This window comes from Asterias amurensis, chromosome 14, assembly GCF_032118995.1.
Source record: "Asterias amurensis chromosome 14, ASM3211899v1".
NCBI lineage: Eukaryota > Metazoa > Echinodermata > Asteroidea > Forcipulatida > Asteriidae > Asterias > Asterias amurensis.
The window spans coordinates 2,515,446-2,528,967 of NC_092661.1; the positions used below are offsets into that span (position 1 = coordinate 2,515,446).

Consider the following 13,522-nt stretch of genomic DNA (forward strand, 5'->3'; position numbering starts at 1 on the left):
TTTGGCGATGGCTCGATGTGTTCATTCGGCTTCGGTCAGGGAGGTTTACGCCCTTTTCGACGGCGACTCATGGGGAGCTCTCTACACGATAATGTTGTGAGGGGTTCAACAGTGAATTTTTTGTTGAACACTGCAGTTTTTGGTAAATGTAATACAGCCATGTGACAAAAACACAACGTGTAAATTCGTATGTGCTTTTATAGGCCTTACACTTCAAAAACCATGACCGAGCCTTTTAGAATATCACCATTTTGTAGTGCAACTGTTTTGACGAAATAGTTCTGAATGCACATGGGTAGTTCTGGTGACAATTTTGACAATTAAAGTTCATCAGAAAATGCAACAATTTTGACAATATTGCAAGTAAAGTTCATCAGGAAAACGCGACGTCCAAGACCCTAAGTTGGGCCGAGAGATACGGCCATCCTCCAGCGCGACACGTCCAGTAATGCCGTGCTGTATCGGCCACAACGAGGGCTTCGAAACCCGTGCCAAGATCTCCTTATTTGCATAACAAGAAGTCTTTCATGCTAAGACATTCCACAGTCACCACCTAATCTCAGTTTCTTTCTCTTTTCTTGTTGATGTGTATAGGGCAACCTATTTGTGTTATATAACGGTGTTCTTTATAACTAGACCACTCTACTTTATACACATATAACCGGACCATGGGTTCAAATCCCTATTGGTATTTCTTTACAAATGCCCTCTTACAAATAGGCTAAGTGAACTGTGAGTGACCTGTGTTGACGATACGCCAGTGCCGCTTTCTTAATGGGCTACTTGCTAGCTATCTCGGTGGTTCTTTATTCTTTTGTATTTAACATTTTGTATGTACCATTTATAGTGTTTTCTTTAGAATTAGCTTGAGCGGGGGCATCTACAGTCAATCCTTTGGGCTCAAGCAGTTCCATTCCCCCATGTACTTAAATTGCGCATTGCTGTATTTTAAAATGTGTTTACCTAGAATTAATGTGCATTAGGCATACTGTACTTTTCATCTACCCGAGAAATTACATAAATATTAAATTTAAAATACCATATACGTCACTTTAGTTGGTTTACAACAGCTAAATTCTTCTTCCCTTAATAAAAGAAAATATGTTTACTTACAATCAAATTTGCAGAGAAAGGAAACAGATATAGACCACCTCAGGGCCCAATCTCTTTAGCTGCTTAAGCTGAGAATTATGCTTAACACAACAACAAAATAACCAAAGTGTTTAAGATGGGTCAGCGCCATTTTCTCAATGAAAACTACTACTCCTTGCGAGCTATCTCGATGGGTCTTTTGTATTTAACATCTTGTTTGTGCCAAGGGTCATTTCGGTTGGTACAACAAAAGCTATAAACCTATGTTTTCCTCATTCGAAGAAAATATCTTTACTTACAGGTACTAGAGTCATTTCAGTTTATTAACAGCAGCTAATTTTATGATTTCCTCAAAGAAAATAATTTTACTTAAATGCAATCAAGTTAACAATTTAATTGGATAAACTTCAAATTACAGTGTGCGTCTACTATTCCCACCATCTTCTTGGGAGTAATTCTGTTCAAGGGTGTTCTTGGGGAAGGGGGGGGGGCGGCAACGGGGATCCATTCCTGCAGCCGATTTCACGAAACGCTAGGATCAACTCTAGTTAGAACGAGTAACCCGTAGGATGAGTTCAATGCGTCCTATGTATTTGGATACGGAACTGAACCCGTCCTAAGTTCTAAGATTAATCCTAAGTTAGGAAAAGTTTGGTGAAATCGACGGCTGATGTAATAATTCATTTTGAATAGCCTACTGCTGACTAGTGTGTTGCATTATTCCTTGAACTGATACTTCACTACTTTTTGTACTAAAAATAAAAGTATTGCTTAACTACTACAAGCCTTGATTCTACAGCTCAAAATCTGATGATTATTTGTTATGTTTCCTTCATCAATCATGCCTCTAATTGGCCTTTCATTGCACCACAGAACATCTATAATAATGCATCATTTTTTCAGAGCATTTAAGCGGGCCCGGACCCTACAGGCTACTCGCCCTAGCATGCTCCATCTTGGAACAATTTGGGCCCCTCTAAAATATTGTCTAGATCCGCCCATGTCTGTTGTGCACATACTCCCAAAATGGCGGACAGGAGTCGAGTCAAAAAGCCAACAAAATTGCTCCTACATTTTGTTGTTCCAATAAAGTTGTTAACTGAAAATACTGCATAGGACACAATACAAATTTTTAGCATTTGGGGGAAAGTTAAAATCCAATGCAAACAGTTATTCCATTTTGTTTTGCTAACACTTACTCAAGTATCGAATACTTTCTATAAATATAAATGATTACAGTTATGATAAGCATTCAGTATTATCCGAAAACAAATACAATTGCTTTTGTACAACACGTTTTCAGTTCCACGTGTACGCTGTTGTTTGCAAACAAGGGGCGCAAGTCACTGCGCTAAATATAGCCCCTGACGTAATGTACATGACGTCACTGTCATGCCCTGTCAACAACAGCCCATTCACGGTAAACCCCGTTCCCGTGAACCTCGTTCCCGTATGGAGCGCAACTCATGCAACCCATGCAAAGCGATTAGATGTTAACCCCCATGGGTCGAGGTTGCGTGTACACATACCATACATGCCTCGCACTGAAGCCACATCCGATTCGCCGACTGTCACCCTTGACCTTTGACCTGTTGTAATCAGCATAAAGGGACGGCCATACAGAAGAGAGTAAACACATTCGTCACCCATACACACTTGGATTTTGACTTCGAGGATCACGCGGTGAGATTACTATAATCTTTTTTTTTACAAATTTACAATGCGTGGACAGCCTTGAGTATCGGTGGTGCATATATAAAGAGGTTTGAGGTACCGGTTCTTCATTATTTCGAATCCTGTAACGTACATTGACGACGCTAACAGGGTTTTCCTGAAAAGTCTTACAGGGTTTCTTCGAAGTTTCTTCTCGGCCACTAATACATCATAATGGTAGGTCATATTCTTTTCCTTTATTCATGTACGTTTATTAATCTGTTTGTTTATTTATTTATTCATTTATTTATTTATTTTTGTAGATATAGCCAGGGGAAGCTTAATTTAATCAATATCCAGGCGAAAATAACCAAGAATACAAAACAATATGTATTTAATAATTAAAGTGTCGCTGGCTACTCTTTTAAGAACCTTAAAATATTAACATTTACATTCGCATTTGCATTAATTGTTTCTAATAACCAGGAAAGATTAAATCAACAACCAGAGGAAGCTTAAAGCAAATTATTATTTGAAAATAACATAAAGAATACGCAGCAAAACGAATTTAATAACTAAGTGCGTCACACTTTTTTTAGAACCTAAATAGTAGTGAACATTAAATTTGCATTCTTGTCAAATTGTGCATAAGGTGGACAGTATTTCGTCTAGAATTTTTGTCCAACGTGTTTTTGTTCGTACGGTTAGTAGAGCACACGACATCGTTACCCCCCCCCCCCCCCGTTTTGTTCTGTTCGTACGGTACAAGTAGAGCGCACGCCATCGCTACCCCCCCCCCACCCCCGCCCCCACCCAACCCCTTTCATTGCATCGTCATACACACGTGCGCACTTCCATAGAGTAGAGCACACCGGTTTCAACCGGTAATATTTCGCAATGTTCATAGCGTCTATTTATACACGTGCACGTCTGTTATTGCAAGAAGTCGGACTGTTTGCAAATCGAGCGCGACATTGAATGCTGACCTTCTCATTTAAAGACACTAGACACTATTGGTAATTGTCAAAGAACAGTCTTCTCACTCGGTGTATCTCAACATATGCACAAAATAACAAACCTGTGAAAAATTGAGGATAACTATGAAAAAAAAAACACCCTTGTCACACGAAATTGCGTGCTTTCAGATGCTTGATTTCGAGACCTCAAATTCTAAATCTGAGGTCTCGAAATCAAATTCGTGGAGAATTACTTATTTCTCGGAAACTTCAGAGGGAGCCTTTTCTCACAATGTTTTATACTATCAACCTCTGCCCATTACTCGTTACCAAGTAAGGTTTTATGCTAAACATTATTTTGAGTAATTACCAAAGTGTCCACTGTCTAAAAAATAAAATAACAATTAGATTTCGTCATGAAGCTTCGATTGCGGTCTCACGTGAATCAGCAACACCATAATGCATATAACATACTGCCTGGCAGGGACCGTATAGAAAGTTCAAAGGGAAAGATTTGGAGTTTGATCCGTTTTGTCATTGAATGTTATAAGTTTAACATGTTGACTTTATTCTTTTAAATTCCTAATTGATATTTTCCTTGAATAAACTTGGAATAAATAGCAAGATGAGGTGTATATAATCGGCTCCACTTAAAAAAAAAACGGGTCATAATTGACCCAGACTCACGAGGGGGGGGGGGGGGGGGGGGCTGCTGATACATGACAGTCCGACGGAAAAGGATCACAAAATGTGGTTCTGACTTGAACTACGTCAGTTTACCGCGTCACTTTTACTAAGTACTCCGGGCCATATGGCCCACTACTGCCACAAAACTAGGTCAGGCCCCGGGTCACCAGGGTCAATTCTGAAATGGGAGTATTTATAATGCATGACCGCGTTACTATATCAAAGCGCTCTTTGTCACGTAAGGTATGCAGATAATGAGACCCATGTACTTAGCACCTTGTAAGGGTTTAGGAGGTGATGCAGTGCAACAGGCCAGAAACACCAGGGCTTACAACCCCCCCCTTCTCCTCACAATAAAGTGTATTGGGCCAAATTGTATAAAGCCCGTAAGCACAAAAACTTCAGCTTAACAAAAATAGCTTTACCACCCAGAACACCATAAAGTAATGATGCGATTTGTACCACGGTGATTTCTTGCTTAGCCAATAAATTTGCTTAGCAGAATTTTCTGCTCAACAGCTTAATTAAATTGGGTCATGGTTCCTTCACGTGCGTTTTAAAGAACAATAGGACCTAACCCACGAAATGGACGAAGCAACATGATGAGGTGCTTTGCCTGTAGGACAAAAGTGGCATGGCTGGGACTTGAACGGCCACCCCGTACTTACATTAATTACATCACCATAACTTGGGTCTGGGCACAACCACCGGATTTATTTCACCATATTTATTTCACAATGTTATAAAAATGTTCCTATGTAAATTGAATATACTTTCTCCTGAAGACGAGCAGAGTATACGGTTCGAAACGTCGAGACCAAACCGGCTCTTTTCAGAGCCACCACTCCATCAAAAGAGTTTTTACCCATGGTTGTACCCGCAAGTTAACTATTAATATTTATATTTATAGTTGCTCTTATTCTCCACACCATGCAAAGCTTCAAACACCATTTGAATATACTTTGTTAAATTCATAAGTCAGCGCAAGGCTTCACAGTTTATGCATAATTAGATAAAATAGTCCCAATTTATTTGCACAATTACATACAAATATTTACACAGCTTCTGAAGCTTACTGTAAGTTAATGATTATAATTATGTTTGGGGCGTATAGTAAAACCACGTGGACTCCGCTCAGTGTGTTGTGTCTATACTCGATAACATAAAAGCATTGTTATCTGTTTATGCTATCAAAAATTAGTAGGTTGCGACTTAGATCCGAAAATGTACCTGTAGCTGACACCCATGGCATGTATTGATTTTGATGTAAAGATGTGACTGAGAAACAAATCATTTGTCAGCCCCTGTTTGGTTTATTGTAAAAGCATTCGAATTAAAGCAGACTAGAAGCCGAAACAAATTAAAAATACGGATGTTAGAAATGGAAAATAAAATTCGTTTACAAATGCTTTAAAAAAATTGGGCTAATTGCCAGCTCAGAGATCTGAACTATTTGACTTCATAACAAAACTAAAGACTATTGGAACCGTCAACAAAGGGACACTTCAACGTGAACTTGAACCATCTCAACATGTAAAATAATTGATAATATAAACATTATCTATTATTGTACACGGCAGAATAGTTTCGAAAAGCCACGTGTGTCGATATTCTGGAGCAAAGGTATACGAACTGATGGGAACTAGTGTTTCGATTGCTTCGCCAACAAAATGTAAACGAAATTTCAACTAAAAATGACAAAGAATTAATTTTTATTTTATTTAAATGACACGTAGGGGAAAGACTCAACAAGTCACACTACGATTTTTAACCTCTCAAAAAATAATATTATTACTATTAAAAACATACAATTGATGAAAACTTATTCCGATAACAAATGTGGACTCCAATGGATCTCAGCAACTACATCTCGGGGTCAAATTGACCCAGAATCCGGGTTCTGCTTTCTGGGTCAGTTTGAACCAATTCTGGGTCATTTTGAGTCGCACTGTCCCAAAAGCTGGATTCGACCCGGAAGTTGTTAGAGTGTAAACAGAAACAAAAAGTAGCTTTAACAACACAAGACAGTTTTTAAAGGGTTGAAACAAAAATGCATTATAAAAACATAGTTTATGTACTTCAATTTTATTTGTATTGTTATCCTTCCAGCATGCAATGTTTCAAGTTTTACTTAAAATATCTTCTTTTTTTTCAGCGGGAAGTACTCTCAATCCACATCGGGCAGGCCGGAGTCCAGATGGGCAATGCCTGCTGGGAGCTGTACTGCCTGGAGCACGGCATACAGCCTGATGGTCGGTTGTCTGACGATAAGACCGCGAACTCTTGCTCTGAAGCTTTTAACACCTTCTTCAGCGAGACGAGCGGCGGTCAGCACACACCAAGGGCTATAATGCTCGATCTTGAACCCACTGTTGTTGGTAAGTAGAATATTACTCTTTCCTGATTAAACGCACTGGACACTAATTGGTAATTAGGCCTATTTAAAATAATTGTCAGCATAAAAACTTACTTGGTAACATTAACAAGCAATGGAGAGCTGTTGATAGTATAAAACATTGTGAAAAACAGATCCCTCTGAAGTAATGTAGTTTTTTTAGAAGTCATTCCTCACTAAAATATTTGAATTTAATCCGATACCTCGATCAGCTGATGCTTAACACAGGATTCTCTTGCTTAGCAAAAACAGTTTACCAACCAACATTCCATGAAGTTTACATGGTTGTGACTGGTGCCCCACTAATTTGTTGCTTAGCAAAGACATTGATAAGCAGTATTTTCTGCTAAACAGCTTTATGAAAATGGGCCCTGGATTGGGGTTGGATCAATGTGCCCGAACCATTTTGCTTATTAAAGGCAGTGGACACTATTGGTAGTTACTCAAAATATTAATTAGCATAAAACCTTTCTTGGTGACAAGTAATGGGGAGAGGTTGATGGTATAAAACATTGTGAGAAACGGCTCCCTCTGAAGTGTCATAGTTTTTGAGAAAGAAGTAATTTTCCACGAATTTGATTTCGAGACCTCAGGTTTAGAACTTGAGGTCTCGAAATCAACCATCTAAACGCACACAACTTCGTGTGACAAGGGTGTTTTTTCTTTCATTATTATCTCTCAAGTTCGACGACCGATTGAGCTCAAAGTTTCACAGGTTTGTTATTTTATGCATCTGTTGAGATACATCTGTGAAGGCTAGTCTTTGACAATTACCAATAGAGTCCACTGTCTTTAAACTTCCGTAAATAATTTGCATTCTTGTAGATGAAGTCCGAACTGGAACCTACCGCCAGCTGTTCCACCCTGAGCAGTTGATTTCAGGCAAGGAGGATGCCGCTAACAACTACGCCAGAGGTCACTTCACCGTCGGCAAGTGCATTGTGGACAAAGTGCTTGACAGGATACGAAAACTGGCAAGTTATGTATTTTTTAAAGTGGTTTCCCCGGTCAATCGTAGCAGCAATTGAAACAGTTTTCTTAAAAACCTGTATCTGTTTAGTTATAATAATTGGAATGCATTTCGTTTGTAACACATTGTCCGTATTTTTGGTCGTAACAACCGAAATCCCAAGCCCCGTTGCAGGTTTTTAAAACGGTTTCAGAGTTTCCTCGACTATGACTTCATTTCAGAGAAAACGCTGTCACAGAATGTTTTATTTTATTTTATGTATGAACTACATAATCAGTGAGCTTTCAGCCTAAAATAAAAGTATGATTTTTTTTCATATCAACCCTGAATAACATCTTTATTCGTCCAATTTTACTTTTCGTCATTATTTGTGGTATAAGATGCATACAAATAAGACTAAAACCTATAAAAAAAAAAAAATGTTTTACTTCGAAAATGATTGTTTTTTTTTGCCAAACAATAACTCTGAAGACAATTCCTGATCAATTAATATCCAATTTATATCCAGGAACTTAGAAAATCTGCAAAAACAACTTGATGAATTCATAAAGCAATGCTCTATGATGAAGTCCATACAGTTTGCACCTATATGACCTTAGTATAAACCAAAAGCATTTTTAAAGTTAATTTCAATATTCATCTTCTTGATCAACAGGCTGATAACTGCAATGGGCTTCAGGGCTTCCTCATCTTCCACAGCTTCGGTGGTGGTACCGGCTCTGGCTTCACCTCCCTCCTGATGGAGCGTCTCTCTGTCGACTATGGCAAGAAACCGAAGCTTGAATTCGCCATCTACCCCTCACCCAATCTCGCCTCAGCGGTGGTTGAGCCCTACAATGGCGTACTGAGCACTCACACTATCATAGAACACTCTGACTGTGCCTTCATGGTCGACAACGAAGCCATCTACGACATCTGTAAGCGAAACATGGACATCGACAAGCAGACGTTCACCAACGTCAACCGACTGATTGCTCAGATAGTGTCGTCGATCACGGCATCACTGAGGTTCGATGGCTCCCTCAACGTCGACTTGACGGAGTTCCAGACCAACTTGGTGCCCTACCCTCGAATTCATTTCCCACTGGTCACCTATGCTCCAATTATTTCTGCTGAGAAGGCCTACCATGAGCAGCTGAGTGTTGCAGAGATCACCAATGCCTGCTTCGAGCCGGCCAACCAGATGGTGAAGTGCGATCCCCGTCACGGCAAGTACATGGCCTGCTGCCTCCTGTACCGTGGTGATGTCGTTCCCAAGGATGTCAACGCTGCCATCGCAACCATCAAGACCAAGCGTACCATCCAGTTCGTCGACTGGTGTCCAACTGGCTTCAAGGTGGGCATCAACTACCAGCCTCCTACCGTGGTACCCGGTGGTGATCTGGCCAAGGTGCAGCGTGCCGTCTGCATGCTAAGCAACACCACCGCCATCGCCGAGGCCTGGGCTCGTCTGGATCATAAGTTTGATCTGATGTACGCCAAGCGTGCCTTCGTCCACTGGTACGTAGGAGAGGGTATGGAGGAGGGTGAGTTCTCTGAGGCTCGTGAGGATCTGGCTGCCCTGGAGAAGGACTACGAAGAGGTCGGAATCGATTCAACAGATCCTGTGGAAGAAGATGAGGAGTTCTAAACCGTATAAACAGTAACTAATGTATTTGATGCATCTCAGAGAGCGTCTTAAAAGTAGGAACGGTCGGAACATTCTGGATTGGTTAAATAACCCAGCAGGCGTATCTGGACCGATCCACTTGACTCCGTCTGAACGTTCACGATACCAACACTTGGCTTGAAACAATGACGCGGTCCAGAGGAACATTTCCGACTTCGGACCTTGCCCCTTTACAGAATCTCGGATTTAAACAGCACACTGGTTCGCAGTCGCTCCCTCACATTTATTCTTAAGATTCTTGCTATCTGCGATATCGGGCCATTCTAAACTGGGCGTTGTTGGCAACCCACCTCCAAGCAGTGACGGTGCAGAGTGTCATCGACGTGTGCTACATATTGACCTAATGACATTGTTTTACTGCGTAAGATATTCGCAACTGAAGACTTTGAAAAAGAAAGTGCTTTGGAAAGTCACTTATTGAAGTGAAATTAATTAACAAATTAAAGTGTATTTTTGTGTATTTCTTAAAAGTAATGGTTAATATTTCATATTATGATCTCGATTTCGTCAACCACAATTTAAAGTACTTACTCCTTTGTATAGTGTGTCAACTTCGAGTTGAATTAATAAAACTGGTTTTATAATCTTGTTATAATATTATGTATATATTTATATCATTTTTCTTTCCATTTTCTTGTCATTGTTTTCAATTTGATGTAACCCTATTGTATCCCAACATAATGAGGCAAAAAATGTTCAAACATCCCTTTAATTTACTTAAAGGGAGGGTATTTGATACTTACTCCAATTATAAACAAGTTGCTTGGTAAAAAGCACCGGAGAGCTGTTGATTTTATAAAACATTACTAGAAACGACACCCTCTAAAGTGATATCTTTAGTAAAAGGGGTAAACCTCACCCAAAAATTGATTCTGATATGGGGAAGGCTTCAGACACAAATCCGGTCTCGGGCTACAGTGTTTCTTGCAACTTTGATGGCCAATTGATCCAAAATTTTCACAAGTTTGTTATTGTTTGCAAATGTTAGGATACACCAAGTGAGAAAACGGGTCTTGCTGCCACAACTTTTTTTCTTATATAGATGTTTTCTTCTTCATAAAAGTGTTTAAATGTTTATTAAAATAGGAAAACCTTCTAATCCAAACTTGTAAATTGAAAAATTACAATAAATATACAGTTTGTGTAAACACTGTCAAAGCTGGGTGCTGTTTTACTGGAATTATTTACGTTTTGTGACGTCATTTAGGGAGAGTCTACCTCATGTTTATTGACCTTTATCGTGGTGCAGCCATCTTGAATTTCAAGAAACCGAGGCTGGAAGAACAAAATAGTCTGGTTCCTATTTGCAAAATGATTATTAGCATACATTATTGTTTTTTGATATGTGGAACATGACCAAGATGGAGGCATCATGACAATGGTCTATAGCCAAAGACCTTGCTGCATCAAGCCGGAACCGAATTGGCTGCTACGGATACGGCTCTGGCTGGATTGCCGCGTCATTATGTGTTGATGTAATAAGACGTCATGAGCAACACCCTTTAACAACAGTTTTAGCTGTAGCCATCTATTCAGAAACGGTCTCACAAACCCCAACAAAAGTAGCATACCACCTTTCTCAAACTGTAAGGAATCTCGGCCATCTCTCTCTCGATACTTAAAGGCAGTGGACACTACTGGTAATTGTCAAAGGCTAGCCTTCAAGTTGGTGTATCTCAACATATGCATCAAATAACAAACCTTTGAAAATTTGAGCTCAATCGGTCGTCGAAGTTTCGAGATAATAATGAAAGAAAAAACACCCTTGTCACACGAAGTTGTGTGCGTTTAGATGGTTGATTTCGAGACCTCAAGTTCTAAATCTGAGGTCTCGAAATCAAATTTGTGGAGAATTACTTCTTTCTCGAAAACTAAGGCACTTCAGAGGGAGCCGTTTCTCACAATGTTTAATACCACCAACCTCTACCCATTACTCGTAATCAAGAAAGGTTTTATGCTAATAATTATTTTGAGTAATTACCAAAAGTGTCTACTGCCTTTAAACCTATAGTTCATTTTCATTAACTTCGTATTAAGAACTCACAAGCACTGGACATCAATTTGTGATTGTCAAAGACCATGTATACACAAGTCAATGGGAAACTAAACAACAATACACATGTCAATGGCAAACTACACAACCATACACAAGTCAATGGGACACTTCACAACCATACACAAGTCACCGGGACACTTCACAACCATACACAAGTCAATGGGACACTTCACAACCATACACAAGTCAATGGGACACTTCACAACCTAACACAAGTCAATGGGACACTTCACAACCTTACACAAGTCAATGGGACACTTCACAACCATACACAAGTCAATGGGACACTTCACAACCATACACAAGTCAATGGGACACTTCACAACCATACACGAGTCAACGGGAAACTACACAACCATACACAAGTCAATGGGAAACTACACAACCATACACAAGTCAATGGCAAACTACACAACCATACACAAGTCAATGGGACACTTCACAACCATACACAAGTCAATGGGACACTTAACAACCATACACAAGTCGATGGGACACTTCACAACCATACACAAGTCAATGGGACACTTCACAACCATACACAAGTCAATGGGACACTTCACAACCATACGCAAGTCAATGGGAAACTACACAACCATACACAAGTCAATGGGAAACTACACAACCATACACAAGTCAATGGGGAACTACACAACCATTCACAAGTCAATGGGAAACTACACAACCATACACAAGTCAATGGCAAACTACACAACCATACACAAGTCAATGGGAAACTACACAACCATACACAAGTCAATGGGACACTTCACAACCATACACAAGTCAATGGAAAACTACACAACCATACACAAGTCAATGGGCAACTACACAACCATCCACAAGTCAACGGAAAACTACACAACCATACACAAGTCAATGAAAAACTACACAACCATACACAAGTCAATAGAACTACACAACCATACACAAGTCAATGAAAAACTACACAACAATACACAAGTCAATGGAAAACTACACAACCATACACAAGTCAATGAAAAACTACACAACAATACACAAGTCAATGGGAAACTACACAACAATACACATGTCAATGGCAAACTACACAACCATACACAAGTCAATAGAACTACACAACTATACACAAGTCAATGGGAAACTACACAACCGTACACAAGTCAATGGGAAACTACACAACCATACACAAGTCAATGGCAAACTCCACAACCATACACAAGTCAAAGGGAAACTACACAATCATACACAAGTCAATGGGAAACTATACAACCATACACAAGTCAATGGGAAACTACACAACCATACACAAGTCAATGGGACACTTCACAACCATACACAAGTCAATGGGAAACTTCACAACCATAGACAAGTCAATGGCAAACTACACAACCATACACAATGCAATGGGAAACTACACTACCATACACATGTCAATGGGAAACTACACAACCATACACAATGCAATGGGAAACTTCACAACCATACACAATGCAATGGGAAACTACACAACCATACACAAGTCAATGGGAAACTACACGACCATACACATGTCAATGGGAAACTACACAACCATACACAAGTCAATGGGGAACTACACAACCATACACAAGTCAATGGGAAACTACACAACCATACACAAGTCAATGGCAAACTACACAACCATACACAAGTCAATGGGAAACTACACAACCATACACAAGTCAATGGGACACTTCACAACCATACACAAGTCAATGGGAAACTACACAACCATACACAAGTCAATGGGCAACTACACAACCATCCACAAGTCAACGGAAAACTACACAACCATACACAAGTCAATGAAAAACTACACAACAATACACAAGTCAATGGAAAACTACACAACAATACACAAGGCAATGACAAACTACACAAACATACACAAGTCAATGGGAAACTACACAACAATACACATGTCAATGGCAAACTACACAACCATACACAAGTCAATAGAACTACACAACCATACACAAGTCAATGGGAAACTACACAACCGTACACAAGTCAATGGGAAACTACACAACCATACACAAGTCAA

At 39.7% G+C, this 13,522-nt stretch overlaps 1 protein-coding gene across 1 annotated transcript; it reads left to right on the top strand.

Moving 5' to 3' along the window:
• The first annotated feature begins 2,749 nt into the window (after positions 1 to 2,749).
• LOC139946742 (tubulin alpha-1 chain-like) lies at positions 2,750 to 10,170 on the top strand. The gene is made up of 4 exons (XM_071944408.1): positions 2,750 to 2,982; positions 6,544 to 6,766; positions 7,609 to 7,757; positions 8,409 to 10,170. Exons 1-4 carry the CDS (start codon positions 2,980 to 2,982, stop codon positions 9,381 to 9,383), a joined length of 1,350 nt encoding a protein of 449 aa, XP_071800509.1. The 5' UTR covers positions 2,750 to 2,979; the 3' UTR covers positions 9,384 to 10,170.
• Positions 10,171 to 13,522: the final 3,352 nt, after the last annotated feature.